This window comes from Pristiophorus japonicus, chromosome 32, assembly GCF_044704955.1.
Source record: "Pristiophorus japonicus isolate sPriJap1 chromosome 32, sPriJap1.hap1, whole genome shotgun sequence".
Lineage (NCBI taxonomy): Eukaryota > Metazoa > Chordata > Chondrichthyes > Pristiophoridae > Pristiophorus > Pristiophorus japonicus.
Window position 1 is genome coordinate 7,239,899 of NC_092008.1, and position 22,400 is coordinate 7,262,298.

A 22,400-nucleotide genomic window follows, 5' to 3' on the forward strand; every position below is an offset into this window, starting at 1 on the left:
TGCTCCAAGTGTTGGAGGGAACAGATGTTGCAATACTGCTGAGGGGTTAGCTGTGCTAGGTGCTGTAATACTGTACTGCGGCCGGAGGATGGAGCAGCTATACTAGGTAGTGCAATACTGTACTGCGGCCAGAGGAGGGAGCAGCTATACTAGGTAGTGCAATATTGTACTGCGGCCATATCTGGGATCAGCTGTGCCAGGTGTTGCAATACATTACAGCGGCCAGAGGAGGGAGCAGCTGTACCAGGTGGTGTAATACTGTACAGCGGCCAGAGACAAAGCAGCAGTACCAGGTGGTGCAATGCTGTACAGCAGCCAGAGGAGGGAGCATCATTACCAGGTGGTGCAATGCTGTACAGCGGGCAGAGGATGGAGCAGCTGTACTAGGTAGTGCAATATAGTACAACGGCCAGATGAGTGATCAGCTGTCCCAGGTGGTGCAATACTGTACAGCAGCCAGAGGAGGGAGCAGCTGTACCAGGTGGTGCAATGCTGCTCAGCAGCCAGAGACAGAGCAGCAGTACCAGACGCACAACGATCTTGTAGAACATACACCGGTGGGGATGGATTTTACTCCTAGCTGCTGGGAGAATAAATCGACACATTGGACATTTCAGCCCAGAATGGAGGCATCTGTGTTATGGTATTACAGAGATATATCATATTGTAACTTGCGGGGAATATTCGTGCAAATTACATTGTGGGAGAAAGACCAAGGTGGAACAGGCTTAAAATTAAAAGTGACTTATTTAGGACTAAGATCAGGAGAATGATCACCACTTCGAGTGGACTCCAGGCAGAGTGGTGATGGAGAAAGACTGGGAATAATTTTGGAAACAAATGGATTAAACAATGTGGTGAAGTATGTGCTTGATCCAGAGGGCTGAAATAGAGTGAGCATTATGGCCTTCCTCATGGATATGGATCTTGGGATCAATACGGGTAGAGGTGGAAAAGGTGTCCTCCCCAGTTTTCAATACTATTTACCTTAATGACTGTATTCAAACTGAATAAGACTGGGACATCACTCATGTGGGCTAATATTTATCCATCAATCAACATAACAAAATCCAGATTATCTGGTCATTATCATATTGCTGTTTGTGGGGCTTATTGTCTGTAAATTGGCAACTGTGTTTCCTACAATACAACAGTGACGACACTTGAAAAGTGCTGCATTGGCTGGAATGCTAGTTGCGGCGTCCGGTGGTCACCAACTGCGCTATATAAATGCAAGTCTGTCTTTCATCTGCTCTAGAACGGGTTGAAGATCGAAATCAAATTCCAAAAAAATCCATTCATACGAAGTTAAAGTGCCTTTAATGGGGATTCGTAACATCGAACCTCTCCCCACAGCATTTCGGATTCACAAGGAGTGACTAGGCAACTTTTCCAGCTTTGCACAAGTTTCACTGGCAGTTCAAAGTCAATGATCGGGGGTAAAGGAGATATCTTTCCAGGATTTCTACGTACAACCTCTCGCAGGTTGTTTCCTGTCTCAACCGGGTTCCCTGAGGCTCCAGCTCCGCTAATCACCAACTTCCCCAGTCTGTAAATGCGCACCTGAAAATTCACCCAATGCTGGAGGGGACGGGGTGTCTGTGACCGCTGACCAATTCTCAGCCCCATCACACAGGTTTACACATCGATAAAGGTTAAACCAGGAGCAACGTAGACCCAGACAGCTGCCACACAGGCCAAGGAAGCTTCGACAGACCAAAGGATGACCGACACAGACAGGCCTTATACACAATCAGAATGACCTTGCACAGACATAGACTGTGCCAGGTTCAGACAGCTCCAATACAGTCGCAGACTATTCTTACACAGACGCAGACTGTTCCGACACAGCCTTAGAAATACAGAAACTCAGACAGCTACTACAGAGCGTCAGACAGCTCCAACACATAACCAGACTCTTTTGACACAGACCCAGGGCGCTCCTACACAGATCCGTCAGCTCCTACACTGTCCCAAGGAGCTCCAGAACAGACCGTGACACTCCTACACAGACCCAGAAACTATTCAGCAGACAGTTATAGGTCCTACACAGTCGCAGACAGCTCTTGCACAGACGCAGTCAGTTTCAACCATGACATAGCGAGCTACAACATAGACCTAGACAGCTCCTTTACAGAGCTATTGGTTGCTCGAAATCTCAACGAAAAACGAAAAATGCTGGATATACTCATCGGGTCAGATGGCATCTCTGGAGGGAGAATCAAAGTGAATTTTTCCGATCAATTACGTTTCAGCTTCTCCATAGACCCTGCTCCTTTGCTCCATTGCTCCTATACAAACCTACAGCGAGACTACAGAGACTGTGATATAACATATAGGCACATACAGCTCCTACCCTGACACAAACAGCTGTCGCATGGACCTGGGACCGACACACAAACCCAGACAAAACCTGCACAGAACCTGGACATCCTACTGAGAATCTGACAGTTGTTACAGGGAACCAGTAATGCCCAACACATGCCTAGGCAGCATGTGAGACCAGGAAATTCAGCATGACCAGATATGAAGCCGGAAGATTTCATGTTTTTCTTGGCTTAGTACTGCACCAAGTGACACCACAAGCCGCGGAATGACCTTGGGACTATCCTGCTCTGTGTGGCTCTCATTACCACGCCGTGAGATATCTTACCATAGAATCATAGTTTCATAGAAATTGACAGCATGGAATGAGGCCATTTTGCCCCATAGTCTCCACGCCGGCCGAACAGGAGCCATACAGACTAATCCCACTGTCCAGCTCTTGGTCGGTAGTCCTGTAGATTGCAGCACTTTAAATGCACATGTAAGTATTTTTAAATGTGGTGCGAATGTCTGCCTCTACCATCCTTTCAGGCAGTGAGTTCCAGACACCCACCACCTTCTGGGTGAAAACATTTCCCCTCATATCTCCACTAAACACGCCCTCTCCCACCCCCTACCAATTACTTTAAATCTATGCCCCCTGGTGGTTGAGCCCTCTGCCAAGGGAAACAGGTCCTTCTGAGGCACTCTTCCATGCCTCTCATAATTTTATGCACCTCAATCAGGTCTCTCCACAGCCTCCTCTCTGCCAAACAAAACAGACCCAGCATCTTCAATCTTTCCTCATAGCCAAAATTCTCCAGTCCAGGCATCATACTTGTAATTCTCCTCTGCATCCTTTCCAGTGCAATCACATATTTCCTGTAATGTGGTGACCACAATTGCACACAGTATTTCAGCTACGGCCTAAACAAAGTGTTATGCAGTTCAAGCATAACCTCCTTGCTCTTGCATTCCGTGCTTCAATTAATAAAGGCAAGCTTTTCATATGCCTTCTGAAGCACCTTAATTAGGTCTGCTACCTTCAGGGATCTGTGGACCTGTACTCAGAGGTTCCTTCGTTCCTCTACACTTTTCAGTGTCGTACAATTTTAGTTATAATCCCTTGCCTTGTTAGATCTCCCCAAATGCATTACCTCACAATTATCCGGATTGAATTCCATTTGCCACTGTTCTGCCCACTTGGCCAGTACATTGATATCCTCCGGCAGTCCGCAGCTTTCTTCTTCATTATCCACCACACAGTCTATTTTAGTTTCATCTGCAAACTTCTTAATCATACCCCCAACATTCAAGACCAAGTCATTGTAACATACCACAAAAAGCAAGGGACCCAGAACTGAGCCCTGTGGAACCGCACTGGATATATTCTTCCAGTTACAAAAACACCCATCAACCGTAAATCTTTCCTTTCTGACTCGAAGTCAATTTTGGTCCAACGTCACACGTTGCCTTGGATCCCATGGTTACTTTCGTGACCAGTCTGCCATGGAGGACCTTATCGAAAGCTTGGCTAAAATACATATACACTATATAATGCACACCCTCATGGTTACCTCCTTGAAAAACTCAATCAGTTTATTCAGACACGATGTTCCCTTTACAAATCCTTGTTGACTATCCTTGATTAATCCTTGTATTTCCAAATGAAGATTTATCCTCTCCCTCGGGATTGTTCCCAATAAAAATTCCAGCACTGAGGTTCGGCTGACTTTGCCTATAATTACTCGGTTCTCCCATTCTCCCTTTTCAAGCAAGGGTACAACATTAGCAGTCATCCACTTTTAATGCTGCTAAGCCACTTAATACTTCCTTTCTCGCGATGTCTATTTTGTGTAATATCTCACACTCCTCCTCCCGCATTGCAAAGTCTGCATCGCCCCTCTCTGTTGACAAAACAGATGCAAAGTATTCAAGATGAATCACACCCACGTCTTCTGCCTCCGCACACAGATTTGCTTTATGGTTTGCAAAAGGCCACATTCTTTCTGTATTTATCCTCTTGCTCTTAATGTATTTATAAAACGTCTTTGGGGTTCCCTGGTTTTACTTGCCAGCATTATTACATGCTCTGTCTTTCATTTCCTGATACCCATGCACTTATACTCCTCTAGAGTTTCTGCAGTGTTGTGTTCTTGGTACCTCTCATAAAAGCTTCCCTTTTTGTCTTTATCGTACCCTGGATTTTCCTTGACATCCAGGGGACACTGGATTGTTAGTCCCACCTTTTTTCTAAGGGAACATATTTGCTCTACACCCTCAGTATCTTCTTCTTTAATGCCTCCCAATGCTCTAACACTGATTTACCATCAAGTAGCCGTTTGAATTATAGTTAGGCCAAATCCCACCTCGGCTCAGTTAAATTGGCTACCCCAATTGAGAAAATTTTTCCGGGTCCACCTTTGTCCTTTTCCATAAATCACTCATTCTTACTCTATTATGATCACTAGCACCAAAATGCTCGCCCATTGATTGCCTTTCCACCTGCACCTCTGCATTCCCCAAAACCAAGTACAGAACCGCTAACTTCCTTGTTGGGCCTATTAAATATTGGCTAAATATATTTAGAAGTGTAGATGAACAAAGGGACCTTGGAGTGCTTGTCCAAATATCTCTTAATGTAGCAGGCCAGGTGGATAAGGTAGTTCAGAAAGTATACGGAAAGCTTGCCTTTATGGGTCAGAGGCATAGAATATAAGAGCAGGGAAGTTATGCTTAAATTGTATAATAAGGTGGTTAGGCCACAGCTAGAATATTGCGTGCAGTTCTGGTCGCCATATTATAGGAAGGACGGCACTGGTGAGGTTGCAGAGGGGACTTATGAGGAGACTGCCTGGAATGGAGAATCTTAGCTATGAGGACAGGTTGCATATGTTGTCCTTGGAACAGAAGAGGCTGAAAGGAGACTTCATTGACGTGTATAACATTTTGAGGGACCTAGATATAGTGGACAGCAAGGACATATTTCCCTTGGTGGAAGCGTCCATTATGAGGGGCATAGTTGTAAGGTGGTTTGTGGAAGATTCAGGGTGAATTTGAGGGGAGGCTTCTTCAGGCAGTGGGTTGTGGGTATCCGGAACTCAGAAACCCTCACCACATTTAAAAATTGCTTTGATGGGCACTTGAAGTGCCGTAACCTGCATGGTTACGGACCGAGATCTGGTAAATGGGATTAGACTGGATAACCTCTTGTTGGCTGGCGCAGGTACGATGGTAAGTAGTGCAGTGAGTCGACTACGGCCAGGGTGATCGCCTAGAGAGATTGGAGAGGAATTTTACGAGATTTTTGTTTCCCCAATTGGCCTGCATTTTAAATGTTTTTTTGCCTTTCAAAGGAGATCTCATGACTCCGGTTGGTGTGGAATATAAATTTGGCGATGCCTGGGAATCGCAGTTGCGTGGGGCAGACAGGTTCGGCCGGATGCTCTTTACCGTCCGCCATTGTTCATTGTTCATCGGTTTATATGTAACCTTCCGGGTTGCTGATCGAGGCCCGAGGACACAAAAACCATGCCAAAAATTGCTGGTCACTGGAATGTGGGAAGGGAGGACCTTGAGACAATCACTATCACTAGGGGGGTAATGCTGGACAGGCTAATGGGACTCAAGGTAGACAAGGCCCCTGGTCCTGATGAAATGCATCCCAGGGTATTAAAAGAGTTGGCAGAAGTTATAGCAGAAGCATTCGTTATAATCTACCAAAATTCTCTGGACTCTGGGGAGGTACCAGCGTATTGGAAAGCAGCTGATGTCACGCCTCTGTTTAAAAAAGGGGGCAGACAAAAGGCAGGTAACTATAGGCGGGTTAGTTTAACATCTGTCGTGGGGAAAATGCTTGAAGCTATCATTAAGGAAGAAATAGCGCAACATCTAGATTGGAAAAGTGCAATCAAGCAGACGCAACATGGATTCATGAAGGGGAAATCATGTTTAGCAAATTTACTGGAATTCTTTGAGGACATAACGAGCATGGTTGATAGAGGTGTACCGATGGATGTGGTGTATTTATATTTCCAAAAGGCATTCGATAAGGTGCCACACAAAAGGTTACTGCAGAAGATAAAGGTATGCGGAGTCAGAGGAAATGTATTAGCATGGAGCGAGAATTGGCTGGCTAACAGAAAGCAGAGAGTCGGGATAAATGGGTCATTTTCGGGTTGGAAATCGGTGGTTAGTGTTGTGCCACATGGATCGGTGCTGGGACCATAACTGTTTACAATATACATAGATGACCTGGAAGAGGGGACAGAGTGTAGTGAAACAAAATTTGCAGATGACACAAAGATTAGTGGGAAAGCAGGTGCAGCAGCTAATCAGGAAGGCGAATGGAATGTTGGCCTTCATTGCGAGAGGGATGGAGTACAAATGTAGGGAGGTCCTGCTGCAACTGTATAGGGTATTGGTGAGACCGCACCTGGAGTACTGCGTGCAGTTTTGGTCACCTTACTCAAGGAAGGATATATTAGCTTTGGAGGGGGTACAGAGACGATTCACTAGGCTGATTCCGGAGATGAAGGGGTTACCTTATGATGATAGATTGAGTAGACTGGGTCTTTACTCGTTGGAGTTCAGAAGGTTGAGTGGTGATTTTATAGAAACATTTAAAATAATGAAAGAAATAGACAAGAAAGAGGCAGAGAAGTTGTTTCCACTGGTTGGGGAGACTAGAACTAGGGGGCACAGCCTCAAAATACGGGGGAGCCAATTTAAAAGCGAGTTGAGAAGGAATTTCTTCTCCCATAGGGTTGTGAATCTGTGGAATTCTCTGCTCAAGGAAGCAGTTGAGGTTAGCTCATTGAATGTACTCAATTCAGAGATAGATAGATTTTTAACCAATAAGGGAATTAAGGATTATGGGGAGCAGGCGCGTAAGTGGAACTGAGTCCCGGCCAGGTCAGCCATGATCTTGTTGAAAGGCGGAGCAAGCTCAAGGGGCTAGGTGGCCTACTCCTGTTCCTAATTCTTATGTTCTTATATGTGCGGCTCTTTGTTGGACAGCGTGGACACGGTGGGCCGAAATGGCCTCCTTCAGCGCTGTAAATTTATATAATTCTACACAAGTTCACCTCAATGCAAATCTGCTAACTCAGCGCAGGCCAGCGATGAAGCCTGTTCCTTTCCTGTTTTGTATTGTCTCAGTAGCGCAACCCGTGAGGTGATCTAACATACCACAGGCCGGGAATGAAGCCTGGGCCCAACATGCTCTGTGTGGCTCAGCACCCTGCCGGGTGAGATCAGCTAATGCAGCACAAACCAATGTTGTATCCTGAGCCCTTCCTACTCTCTGTGTGGCCCGGAAACACACTGGGTGAGATCATCAATCTCAGCACAGGGCGGAGATGAATCCTCGGACTTTCCATTTCTGTATGGTCCAGTACATCACCAGTTGAGATCAGATAAGTCAGAACAGACCTGGGATGGTTCGTGGGCCCATCCTGCTCTCTGTGGTGCTCAGTCCCTTAACTTGCGAGATGAACTAACATTGCACGGGCCAGAGCTGGACTCTGGGCCTTTCAAGCCCTAAATGCCTCAATAACACACAGAGTGCCAGCCAGGAGGGGTATCGGATTTTGAAGGAGCTGTGAAAGAAGCCTTGCTACAGTGCATCTTGTGGAGGGTACACACTGCAGCCACGGTGCGATGGTGGAGAAAGGACTGAATGTTTACAGTAATGGATGGAGTTCCAATCAATCGGGCTGCTGTTTTCTTGATGGTACCGAGTTTCTTGAGTTTTGATTGAGCAGCTCTCATCCAGGGAAGGGGAGAGTATTCCATCACACTCCTGGCTTGTGCACTGTACGTGATGGAAATGCTTTGGGGAGAGAGAATGTGAGCCACTCGCCACAGAATACCCAGCCTCTGGCCTGCTCTTGTAGCCCCATTGTTTCTGTGGCTGAAACAGGTAAGTCTCTGGTCAATGGGCACCTCCAGGCTGTTGATATTGAGGCTTCTGCGGTGGTAATTCCGTTGAAGGTTAGACTTTATTTTGTCGAGTATGTTCATTTGTTGGAACTTGTGTGGCACAAAAGAGATCCCACTTATCAACCCAAGCTTGAATTTTGTCCAGGTTTTGCTGCATGTGGGCACGGGCTGCCTCATTATCTGAAGAGTTGTGAACACTGTGCAATCATCAGTGAACATCCTCACTTCTGACCTTACGATGGAGGGAAGGTCATTCGTGAAGCAACTGAAGGTGGATGGGCCTGGGACACTGCACTGGGGAATTTATGCAACAAGGTCGTGGGGCTGAAAGGATTGGCCTCCAACAACTATAACGATCTTCCATTGCGCTAGCAATGACTGTCGCCAATGGGGATTTTTTTCTCCCTCATTCCCATTGATATGGTTCATTGATGCCACACACTCGGTCAAATGCTGCCTTAATGTCATGGGCTGTCACTATCAGCTCACCTCCGGAATTTAGGTCTGTTATCCATGTTTGGACCAAGGCTGTAATGAGGTCTGGATCCGAGTGCTCGTCATGCAATTTCACCTGAAGCTCGGGGTCAGTGCAGTTGATTGGGACTTCGGCGCCGTCTCTCCCTTTACAACCCATAGGTGGCGACAAAACAGCGGGGAATATGAGTTTCTCGGTTACAATGCCGGATTTCTGCAGTTTTAGGTATTTAATGCTTCTGTCTTTCGTCCAAGTCTGGAAAAGATCGATTTACAATGAAGTTATTTATCCATCAGTGAGGTTTTGGATTGAAACAGTGAGACATCAAGGATGGGAAGTATTCCTATCGTCTGTAACCAGCTTTTATTTCTCCATCTCCTTCTGAACTTTTCTCTGGTTTGGCTCTGTCGGTATCGGATGGATATTTGACTTGATGCATTTTATTTAAAGTGCTGACTTTTGCGCAACTCGGAGTAGTCAGACACGCTCTGTCTGTCTGTTCTTGCTTGTGACCATTAACGGGAACAGGCCAAGAATCAAAGGATTATCATCAACTCGAAGGATTATAAATCAAAAAAATATGTGTTGCTCAGCCCCAGTGCCAAATAATTTACCCACGACATTGTGTGTGAATTATTTGTTGTAATGTATGGATATTGAAGGTTAAATAGTAATTAGCAGTGAGGCAGCTACACAAGGTCTCCACCTTTGGTATTCTCGTCACCTGCGTGAAGGCAATCACCTTAAAGTGAACAACATTTTCAGGTTCGAAGGCACTTCGGGGGTCAATGCCCCAGGAACGGAGTCAAATAACAGCCTGGTCATACCTTCGGATTTCAGACGTGAAATACTTCCCGTGACAGTGTCTCCTGGAGGCGAACTGACCGAGCTGAGAAACCGGCTGCAGGTCTTGAATTATTGGTGCCCTACAGGGCACCACAGGGGACAGCAGCCAATCTGCTGGGAGCAAATGCATCAAACAAGCTCCTTGGTTGTGAATTGCCAGAGGAGATGTCTTAGAATCACATAATTTTATAGTACAGATATGCAGCCAAGATAGTTCGATGATTGAACTGACGTCAAGGCTTTGAATGAAACAGGGTTCAAGGGTGGCGACGCCATAGGAACAGAGGAAGAGGGAGGGGTTTATATCTCGTCTATCGTAGACAGCCATTCTATTATACTCCAGCTGATCTGTATCTTAACTCCATTTAATCGCCTTTAATCCATATCCCAACGCGCTTACTGGTGGGCCAGTGCTGGAAGCCATTGACTCTGTGCACTTCCTCCATATAATGGCCCACTTTGAAAAATGGAGCTGCGATAGAACTACATCCTGTTGTCTCCTGGCACACGCTCTGGGTTGTGGGCGGGCACATGCTGCATTTTCTGTCTTAATGTCTTCCACAGCAAGGCGCTGTGTGACTGACGATGACTATGATAGCGGCCAGGATGATGATGTGGAATTGGGAGAAAGTCCTTACTGATCGCAGATGATGGCAATGATGTTGTTGTTTTGCTTTACTTAAAATTGGGAACAGCAGGGTTCGTCCTGGATCTTATCCCAGGAGATCTCGTGTTTCAAACTCACTGAGCGAGAATCAAACAATGTGTTCCAACGGGCGCTAATCTACCGAGTTCCACCTGTCAATGGCGAGAGGTTGACTTGATAATGGGTTCTATTCGTACACAAGGAGGTGCAGAAGGATATCTAAGAGGTTTGAGCTGGAGGTGAACAATGTGGCGGCAGGTAACAGTTGGGTTGGAGCTGGTGCAACTGGGAGTGGTGGGAAAATGGTAGGTGGAGGTGAAGCGGCTGCAAGTGGAGAATAGTTTGGAAGTTGAGTTGGAGCTGCTGGGGCGGTGGGTATGTGGCAGGTGGACTACTTCTGGCATTAGGTGGAGAATAGTTTGTCGCTGGAGTTGGTGCTGGAGATTGTGGAAGAGGTGTGCAGGGTGGGAATTAACAAGTGCCACACTTTACGGTGGAGAAAGTGCAAGTTGGGATTGGGGGATACGGGGATTCGCAGAATAAGGTGGAGGACATCCTTAATAAATAATGGAATAATGCAGAGAATGCCAGATGCTCCAAACTTCTGGATATTTCCATTCAGCCGCGCTAGTCCCGTAGTCCTGCAAGTTTATTTTCCTCAAGTGCCTAAACAACTTCATTTTGAAATCATTGATCATCTCCGCTTCTACCACCCTCATCGGCAATGAATCCCAGGTCATTGCCACTCGCTGCATAAAAGAGTTCTTCATCACTTCCCCTCTGTATCTCCAGCATGAATCTGCATCCCCTAGTAACATCAGCGAATCGGAACATCTGTCTCTGTCTACCTTATTCGATCCCGTCATAATCTAGCACACCTCTATCCATTCTCCCCTCAAAGTCATTTACTCCAAGGAGAAGAACCCCAGCATCTCCAACCTAATCCTATAGCTAAAATCCCTCATACCTAGAACCGTTCTGGTAAATCTCCTCTGCAATATTTCATACAAATTCACGTCATTACTAATGTGTGGTGACCAGAACTGAATGCAATACTCCAGTTGTAGCCCAACCAGAGCTTTATAAATTTTCAACATAACTTCCTTACGTTTGTACAAAATACCTCTCTTTCGGAAGCCCAGGATCTCATGTGCTTCCCTAATTACTCAATATATCCTTCAACCATCAAAGATTGATCCAATGAACACACTGGTGTCTCTGTAGCTGTAAACGATTTACAACTGTGCCACAATGTATCACCTCACACTTCTATGTATTATCTTCCAAATGCGACTTGTCTGCGCATTCTGTGAGCCGAGCTATTTCCTGCAGCAGTCGATTGGTTTCATCTTCACTGTTTGCCACACCTCCAAGTCTGGTATCATCGGTACATTTTGTAATTTTAGTCTATTGTAATATCTAAGTAATTTATCTAAAACAAAAAACATAGTGGTCCTAGCACTGACCCCGGGAAACACCACGGTTTACCATCCTAGAGTCTGTAAAGCAACAATTGACCGTGACTCGCTGTGTTTTGTGCTTAAGCCAATTTATTTTGCAAGCTAACACTGGCCCTCCTATTACATCAGCTTCAATGTTGTCAACCTGTCTTTGTCCATATTTTCTTAATTTCCATATAGACAAATTCCACTGCGGTCCCTCATCCACCTTCCATGGTTCTTTATCAAAAAATGCAATTCGATTAGGCAAACACGATCTTCCTTGTAAAATCAGTGCTTGTCCTCCTTGAATAGTATCAGTCTCTCCAAGTGCCTGTTAATTTTTTACTTGATTATGATTTCTAAAATCTTATGCACCACTGATGTTACACCGACCGCCCCGTTGTTGCTTGGATTGTCCAGACACCCTTGTCACATTTGCCAATTTCCAATAATGTGACACCTCCCCTGCATCTAGGGAAGATTGAAAGATCATGGCAAGCCCTTCCGCTATCTCCACTACACTTCTCTTAACAAGCTGGGATGCCCGACATCCGGACCAGACGAATTATCCACTCTCAGTATATCCAGCCTTACCAGTACACCTACCTGTCAATTAGCTCAACCATCTCCGCTTCTACCGATATTTTGTAAGCATCCTCTTCCTTAGCAAACACTGACATAAAGTACTCAATAATATTGTCGCCATCACATGTGCCTTTCAGCAAATATCACCTTCTTTATCCATAATCGGCCACAACCCGCCTCTAACTATCCTCTCACTATTTAAATGTCGGAAGAAGATTTTTGGCTTCCCTTTTATGTTAACTTCCATTCTATTCTCATATTATCTGTTTGACAGTTTTATTTTCCTCTTCACTTTCCCTCCATCGACTTCTTGTATTTGACCCGGTTCTCACTTGACGAATTCTCCTGACTTGCATCATACACTCGCTTTTTTTGTATAATCATATTACCGAGTCATCCAAGGAGCCCTGCTTTTGGTTCCATTTCCTTTGCCTCTTGTTGGAATGTCCCTAGCCTGTACCTGAAACGTATCTTCGTGATGTTCTGCAACATATTTTCCTGCAATCTTTGATTCCACTTTATCCCAATAGATCCCCTCTCATCACACTGAAGTTTGCAGTGATATAAATCAGAATTTCTTCTTTAGATTGTACCATACTCTTCTCTGGTATTAATTTAAAGCTTATGATACGATGATCACTCTTACTCAAATTTTCACCCCTTTATTTCCTCCAATCTGTTACATTCCTTTCTGAGATGCTTATGGGAGTTGGAGAGAACTGCAACCATGAAAAACATCTCTTGTAATACTGGAACCTTGGTACTCCCCATCCTCCGGATCTGGGCTAACTCACTCATGGATCTGTATTTCCAGTGCGATCACTAACCCGCATTGTTAGGCCACCATGTTACGTCGAACGTGCATCAATATATTCGCCCAGAATCTCCATATTGCCGAATCTGCTCTATATGCGTCTATTTGACTAGAGTTGGGCGGTCCAGTCACCAAATCAGACATTAAATGTCTTTATTCGTCCTAGTGTTGACACGGTCGCCAATTATGTTGGATCTATGGGATAGCCAACTACACTCACGCTTAACTCAAACGTGAGGACTGAGATGTCTGATTAATACACTTTCGTTCTCAAATAATTGATACAACATTTACCTGCCGTATCCATGAGAGTGGTACCGAAATGTATTCACATGCAAGGGACTCATCTGATGTTGAATAAATGTAAGTCAGATAGAGACAGTTTCTTACACGATAAGTGAATAAGGGGTTATGGGGAGCGGGAATGGGTAGTGGAGCTGAGTCCATGATCAATGCAGCCATGATCATATTGAATGGTGGAGCAGGCTCGAGGTGCTGTATGGCCTGCTCCTGCTTCTATTTCTTATGCTCTTATGTTGTTATGTTCTTATGTAAGCTTGTGTTCTTAACTGCTCATGCTCGTCTAAGTTGCCAATGGAAAATCGTGCTTGACTAACTTGACTAAGTTCTTTTCGGAACTTTCAAAAGACATTTGATGAAGTGCCACATAGTAGATTTTCTGGCAAAATTGAAGCCTATTATATTTAAGGGACAGTGGCTGCATAGATACGAAATTGGCTGAGACGGAAAGCAGAGTGTTGTAGGGAACGGTTAATATTCAGACTGGAGAGATGTATCCGGTAGTGTCAGACAGGTGGTGGTGTTGGGACCACGTCTCCTTTATGATATATATTAATGTCCTGGACTTGAGTACACAGGGCATAAAGTCAAAGTTGGCAAATGTCACAAATTTACGAATGTAGCAAATAGAGAGGAAAGTATTTGACTTCAGGGCGATATAGGCAGGCCAGTGAAATGGGCGGAAGCTTTGCTGTTGAAATTTAATGCATATAATTGTGTACTGAAGCATATTAGTGGTCAGAATCAGCAGGAGCAAAGTACACTAAATGGTGCAATTTCAAAGGAGCTGGAAAAAGATGGAGACGTGTTACTTCACAGGTGCAAAAGCTTTGTGAAATTGAACCATGAATGGTTTTGCTGGACTAGATAGAGGGAAATTGTTTCCATTGGATAGAGGGTCAGAAACCAGAGCAGACGGATTTAAGATAACTGACAAGAAATCTAGTGCGGAAATGTGAAGTTTTTTAACAACACGAATTATTATCGTGAATGACGTGACTGGAAGGCTGGAGGATCCCGATGTAGCACTAACTATGTGGGAAAAGCAACTGACTGGGATTAATTGTATAGCTCTTTCATTGAGCTGGTGAATGCGTGATGGGGCGAATTATATGTTATGTGCTATGTTAGTCTATGAAATGTTTCAGCGGGTATCCTTAGCTTATCGTTTTGACTGTTCATGTCATCTAGATCGAAAGCCCTGAAATGATCCGGTGAGCTGTATATTTTACTAGGTTACTTATGTCCTCGTAATATGATACTATAATGTCAACCAGTGCAAAATACGTCTATATAATATGTGATTGTATTAAACCACGACGTCCCCACATCAAGCCATGTTTCCTTAAACAAATCTGCCGCGATACCATCTATCTTGAATTTACTTTGCTTTCTGCATGAGAAACCATGGATACCCACTATGGACTTCTCCTTCTTCACATCTTTTGCAACATCATGTAGATCGGGTCGTTGAGAACATGAACTAGAATTCAGTTGTACTGCTGGAACGTCTACTCATCTTTTAATGATTTTAACAATGAAGAAATACGGACATTTTACCACATTCTTCAACTGCTCTCTGAACTTATTCTGTGTCATAGCATAAATACAAGTGTTTGTGCAGCAACTCAGGAGCTGGAGCATGAATCCTATTTCTTTTATGTAGTAAGATACATGTATAATATCATAACCTAAATGCAAAATCCGGTTCCAAATAGAAAAGAACATAAACACAGTCCATAACATTATGAAATTCCACGAGATAACGAGCAGTAAAATGATGGATTTCCTTCGTCTCTCCATCTCTATGTCACTGGGAATCCCCTCACTGCTGTGAACCCGGAGTCTCCTGCGAGCTCTGCTGGCCACTAAAATGTATCTGATAGTTAAAGCATTGAGGAGCATGATCAGAACAAATGGGATGCACGGGGTTAGAATATAATGAAGAAGCTCGAGTGTTGCCCACAAATCTGAAACCATAACAAGAGCACTTACGTAACAGAACCAGGGGGTATTGCTCAACGTGTACCAAGGTACATACATAAAGTACCAGAAAATGCTCTTTAAAAAACTTAGCAAAGTCACTGTTACAAGAACCACAGCCGCGGTTTTCTCAGTGCAATATTTAGTTTTCAGCTTCTGGCAACAAATTGCCACGAATCGATCAAATGTGAAAGTGACGGTGAACCAGACAGAACAGTCTGTTGCTGCATAAAGCAGGACGGCGTGGATATTACACAGGGGGATTCGCTGCACAAAATACAGACGATGAGCAATTGGAATCTGCCTCAATATCAGGTCGGTGATAACGACCAGTAGATCTGCCGCTGCCATGGCCACCAAGCAGCGTGTGACGCATTTGGAGAGACCGCACATTCCACGAGACAGGATCACCATCGTCACTAAATTAGCTGTGAGGAATGGAAATCAACAGGAAATTAACACAGCAGGATGAAAGTGAATTCATCGGGTTGATCGGGTTGGGGTAAAATTTCTACATTTGTTAGAGTGATGGAATTTAATAATGTTCCTGAGAAAGGACTTTCAGATGGAGACAGGGTGTACAATGCAAATTGTGCACCTCACTAATCTGCAATGAATGGTAGACTGAACCCGGGAATGGGATTTAATTTTGCAAGAGTAATGTGCCATCTAATCAGAGGATTAATATTGAAGTGGTATTAGCCCTCATCTCCAGGTTTGTTGATTCATTGCCTGCTGCTGCAGGAACCCTGGAACCATCGACCTTCTGGGATTGTATTCCCAGTCTGCACCCAATTAGGAGTTAGTTTGGGAAATTTGGGAATGAATCAGTGACCGGGCGAGCGTTAGTCAGGGACAGGGGGAGAGTGAGTCAGTGACCAAGTAGGGTGAGTCAGTGACCGGGGTGAGTGAGTCAGTGACCAGGAGAGAGTAATTCAGTGACCGGGGAGAGTGAGTCGGTAACCATGGGAGAGTGAATCAGTAACCAAGGAAAGTGAGTCAGTAACCAGGGGAGAGTGAGTCAGTAACCAGGGAAAGTGAGTCAATAACCAGGGGAGAGTGAGTCAGTGACCTGGGGAGTGTGAGTCAGTGACTGGGGGAGAGTGAGTCAGTGACCGGGGGAAAGTGAGTCAGTGACTGGGGGAGAGTGAGTCAGTAACCAGGGGAGAGTGAGTCAGTGACCGGGGAGAGTGTGTCAGTAACCAGGGGAGAGTGAGTCAGTAACCAGGGGAGAGTGAATCAGTAACCAGGGAAAATACATCAGTAACCAGGGAAAATACATCAGTAACCAGTGGAGAGTAAGTCAGTGACCTGGGAGAGTGAGTCAGTCACCAGGGAGAGTGAGTCAGTGACCGGGGAGAATGAGTCAGTGACTGTGGGAGAGTGAGTCAGTGAAAGGGGGAGAGTGAGTCAGTTACCAGGGGAGAGTGAGTCAGTTACCGGGGAGATTGAGTCAGTAACCAGGGGAGAGTGAGTCATTCACCCTTGAGGTAGACCCTGGAAGAGCATGAACAAAATACGGGAGCAAAGCGAGTTTGGATATTGTGTGAAAATTGGGCTGTGATTCCCTCTGACTCGAATGCTTAGGGTATTCCTACGCGGTATCAGGGCACAAAAAGGAGCTGTTCTTTGAGGTTAGGAAGGGAAAAATATTTAACATATTAATCTGGTGTGAAAGCAACTGATAAATCAGAACAATGCTTCCACATGCATTTAAATCTAACATTTGACATCCCGTGAAAATAACACGTTATTAAATAACATTTTAGACGACATTGAACTCACCGATCCTCCAAATGGTTTCAAATAATCTAGACAATAAATGTTCTTATACGACGACCAACCCTGTTTTGAGGATGGCACGCACCTGGCGTTTCCTTCTCTCCACAGATGCTCGTTCTGTTAAAATCTATCTGTCCTGGTGTAAAATGGGCAAAGTGGAACAAATCCAGTTTTATACATCCCACATTAATGTGAAGGCAATGGGTGATGGTGTATAACCGGCGGCTAATTCTAATTGTCCGATTTACAAAATCGCGCAAAGATCAAACTGTCCACTGCTGTGTGATTATACATTTTTTCTGATTGTGTTTAATATAACAAAGATTAAATTAACCACCGTGTGGTGTGTTAAAATCTCTGCATCCAATCAGATGATTTGTTTACCCGGAGTTCTATATCGGTGGTTGAGATTTAATTAAATATCTGAACCCAACTACATCAGCGCTAAACCAGAGTTCTGTATCTGTGGTTGAGATTTGATGGGACTCCAATTGACGCGTTGTATTTGCATCAATAAAGTGAACTCACCGCTCATTGTTCTCCAGTGACAATCAACAAGAATCAGTTGCACGGAAGCAGAGCAAGAGATGGGGCAGAGTCAGATGAGGTCTCATTGAGAAATTCTTCTGAACTGTGCTTGATGGACACGCGGTGGGAGATTCCTTGTTCACAGATACGATCGGAAATCAATCCATTGATCTATAACTGGAGACACATTCAATCACGAATGAATTTGTAATCCCATCCTAACCTCCCAGAACACTGACTTATGCTGGGAAAGAGATTGTACAAAGGGGGACATCAGACTGGTCCTGGATCAAGATGGACATTGTTGAACATTCACGGTGTGTTTCTGAGCTTTCTGCCACGACTGGTTTCCTTCACTTGGTATAATTCACTCCTCCCAGTGCAAGGTGATGGATTATGGAAACCCATGGACACATCTGTCCAATCGAATAGAATGCGCTCTACAGACGCAGACTATTAGAGATTCATCCAGTGAGATTGCTTGTGTTGGAAATTAACAAAAGATTCCGATCTCTATCTGACCCTATCACATTGAGAAAAGATATTGTCTATTCACTGCACTCAGACCAACTCACATTGGGGAATCACAGAGCATTATCAGCCCCACAGCCAGAGAGAATATGCGGGTTCAATTAGTTTCTGGATGTTGTAACCTCAACAGATGTACTGGAGGGTTGCTAATATAACACCACTTTTTAAAAACGGAGGGAGAGAGAAAATGGGTAATTATAGACCAGTTAGCCTGACGTCATTAGTGGGGGAAATGTTGGAATCAATCATTAAGGATGAAATAGCAGCTAATTTGGAAAGCAGTGACAGGATCGGACCAAGTCACCATGGATTTATGAAAGGGAAATCATGCTTGACGAATTTTCTGGAATTTTCTGAGAATATAACTAGTAGAGTGGACAAGGGAGAACCAGTGGATGTGGTGTATTTGGACTTTCAACAGGCTTTTGACAAGGTCCCGCACAAGAGATTGGTGTGCAAAATCAAAGCGCATGGTATTGGGGGTAATGTACTGATGTGGATAGAGAACTGCTTGGCAGACAGGAAGCAGAGAGTCGGGATAAATGCGTCCTTTTCAGAATGGCAGGCAGTGACTAGTGGAGTGCCGCAGGGCTCAGTGCTGGGACCCCAGCTCTTTACAATATACATTAACGATTTAGATGAAGGAATTGGGTGTAATATCTCCAAGTTTGCAGATGACACTAAGCTGGGTGGCAGGGTGAGCTGTGAGGAGGATGCTAGGAGGCTGCAGGGTGACTTGTACTGGTTAGGTGAGTGGGCAAATGCATGGCAGATGCTGTATAATGTGGATAACTGTGAGACTTTACATTTTGGGGGCAAAAACAGGAAGGCAGAATATTATCTGAATGGCAGCAGATTAGGAAAAGGGGAGGTTCAACGAGACCTGGGTGTCATGGTTCATCAGTCACTGAAAGTTGGCATGCAGGTACAGCAGGCGGTGAAGAAGGCAAATTATATGTTGGGCTTCATTGCTAGAGGATTTGAGTAAAGGAGCAGGGAGTTCTTATTGCCTTTGTACAGGGCATTGGTGAGGCCTCACCTAAATATTGTGTTCAATTTTGCTCTCCTAATCTCAGGGAGTGCAGCGAAGTTTCAACAGACTGATTCCAGGGAGGACTCGACTGTCATATGAGGAGAGACAGGATCAACTGGGCCATTATTCACTCGAGTTTAGAAGGATGAGAGGGGATCTCATAGAAACGTAGAGATTCTGATGGGAGTGGACAGGTTAGATGCAGGAAGAATGTTCCCGATGTTGGGGAAGTCCAGAACCAGGGGTCATAGTTTTAGGATAAGGGTAGACCATTTAGGTCTAAGATGAGGAGAAACTTCTTCACTCAGAGAGTTGTTAACCTATGGAATTCCGTGCTGCAGAGAGTTGTTGTTGCCAGTTCATTGGATATATTCAACAGGGAGTTAGATATGGCCCTTACGGCTCAGGGGATCAAGGGGTATGGAGAGAAAGCAGGAAAGGGGTACTGAGGGAATGATCAGCCATGAACTTATTGAATGGCGGTGCAGGCTCCAAGGGCCGAATAGCCTACTCCTGCACATATTTTCTATGTTTCTATGTTTCACAGTTAAACATGATCAACAGCATGAGTTGGCAGACATAGTTACTTACCAGGGACTCCGACAACAGCGAGAATGGGGTAGTATATCTTTTCCATCTCAAAAACGAATGCTAGTATCGTAAACTCGCTGATTCTGAAATACATTCTTCTCCTCTCAGTGGAGCCGCTGATCCCTGTGAGTGCCAGAGTTGATGTTCTCTGCGAGACTGTGGTACAACAGATTGAGGTGTTTGCCGTATTAATAGAAGAGATAACATCTCCAGTGATACAATTATGCTCCATGGAGAGGCGCATTAATAACAGTCACCGAACAAACACATTTAATTAATCTATGGGGTCTGATATCGAATACAGTCAATGAACAAACACATTCAGTTAACCCCTTTTGAACCAACACTCCTCGCACCACTAAATACACTTATGGATGTACACTAGAATGTCCCATTGTTGAAAAGTTCTATAATAATGAGCAAGGACAAAAAAAGGTAAATCAACAGTCTGAGCACATTGATTGTCGATTTGATTTCATCAAGCTTGCCAACTCAGTCGGCTCTCTTTTTGCGGTCACATACAAAGCCATCACCGACAGCTTCATGCATCGCTCACCATGCACACCCCCTATTCACCCCCTATTCCATTCCAACCCCACTTCTAGCTGCATCTACGCACGTGGACAAATCTCCCCATAATTCACTTATGACCCTTGAGAACTCCTGACTGAATCAATTGTCCATTTTCCAAGGTAGTTCTGCGGCAGGCGATCAGCTGTACCACTCATGCACTGAGAGTTTTGATGTCCTTGTCCCGGGTAAAACTCTTACCCTCTCCTACACTGGTCATTTTCTCAGGAATAGGTCCCATTGTAGCTCCCATAGGTCCAAGGCAATGATTTGATCGTATCTGGCTCACAACTGGTTTACTCATTTAATGTTGAAGCAGGCTTTCCACATACAGCCTTGTCAGATCCTGCATCTTTCACCCTAAGCAGATCCAATATCCAACCTTATCATGGAAAGCAAACATAGACCTTGGCTTCCTTTCAAAACTAACAACTATATTGTTAAATACCTCTGCCCTGTCCCTGCTACAAACACCTCCAAGATTAACTCCGAGGAATTGATGGAATTATTTGTCACTGATACTGAAATTATCTATTCACCTGTTTTTGGCTCATCTCCTTCCCCATCCCTATCAAGGAAAACATCTCCTACTCTATCTCTTAATTCTGATGCTTCGCTAGATTTTCAATATTTCCCCTCATGTCCTACCCGAGCTCATCGTGTCAATGAGACAGACCTTCTGCTATTGTGAACTAATTTCCAAAAACTCGGACATCCCAACTTCCCTTCTTGGTGCAAATATTAACTGCACATTTATAAACATATCCACCATCACATCAAAGCCTTCCTGTTAAAGAAGGCCCACCATCACCTCATGAACTGCCTGATGAAAGAAAATTTCCATCAAGTCTCTCTCGTTTAAAGAGAAAACCCATCATCACCTCAAGGCTTGTCCGGTTAAAGAGAATGCCCTGGATCACCACTGTGACTGCCTGTTTAAATAAGGTCCACTATCACGTCAGGATTTGACCAGTTAAAGAGAAGGCCCACCTTCACTTCAAGGCCCACCCGTTGTTGTCGTTTTCGGGTCTATCTGTCTGTTCAATTCTTCAATATTGACACCACATTCCTTCTAATTATATGGCTTTATTTAGCATAAGCAAGAATTAATACTTTACAATATTTAAGCAGCAGTTTACAAAGTACAACGGAGAATAATATGATTCCTGTCCTTTCAGTAGAAGATGCGACTCAATCCTCATACCGGCTACACGCATACGCATGTTCCCCTGTCTGTTAACTCCGTGGATCTTCTACATTGAGAGAGAACCGAAAACCCTGGGATATACCCCAAAATCCGGAAATGTGGAGAAGTCCATCCAACCACAGAGATTGGTCTTCGGCCTCTGTCAGAAAGCTTTAGTTCATGATGAACCCAATGGGTTTTGACGACAATGAGACTTTTAGCTGTAAATAACCCTAGGTACAACATGATTATTTCCACTAATTGTAAAAGAGGAGAAATTAAACTAAAGTAATGAAACTGTGGACTTGCAAACCATACTAATCTGCAATCCAGCAAAACATAATCCTGAAGAATTAAAGCAGGGGAATATAACTGATTTTATTTCAACGCCTATCAAAAGTTCATAGTGGGCGTATCCACAATCAAAGATTAGAGATAAGAGTTAACTTCGATAACTTCGAGATAAGGCCGAAATCCAAACCATCGTCAACACCTTCACAGAAGCATAGGAGAGCACGTGCCTTCGACTAAACATCCATAAGACAAAGGTCCTCTCCAACCTGCAAACCGCCACACAGTACCGCCCCAGATTATCAAAATCCACAATGAAGCCTTGGACAAAGTTTACCATTTTCCATACCTCGGGAGCCTACTGCCAACAAGGGTAGACTTCAATGACGGTCAAACACCGCCTTCAGTGCACCAGCACAGCCATCGGCTGCCTGAGGAAGAGAGTGTTTGAAGACCAGGACGTCAAACCCGGCACCACGCTCATGGTATACATGGCATAGTAATAACCACCGTGCTTTATGTTTCAGAGACATGGACAATATATAGCAGG

At 44.5% G+C, this 22,400-nt stretch overlaps 1 protein-coding gene across 1 annotated transcript; it reads right to left on the bottom strand.

Annotated features, from left to right (window-relative positions):
* Window positions 1–14,870: 14,870 nt before the first annotated feature.
* Window positions 14,871–15,752, bottom strand: LOC139240550 (probable G-protein coupled receptor 139). The gene has a single exon (XM_070869095.1). The coding sequence runs from the start codon at window positions 15,750–15,752 to the stop codon at window positions 14,871–14,873; it is 882 nt and encodes a 293-aa protein (XP_070725196.1).
* Between the last annotated feature and the right edge of the window lie 6,648 nt (window positions 15,753–22,400).

What these genes read in the sequence shown, in the direction of transcription:
- LOC139240550 (XM_070869095.1), bottom strand. Translation starts at nt 15,752, where the DNA reads ATGGTGATCCTGTCTCGTGGAATGTGCGGTCTCTCCAAATGCGTCACA.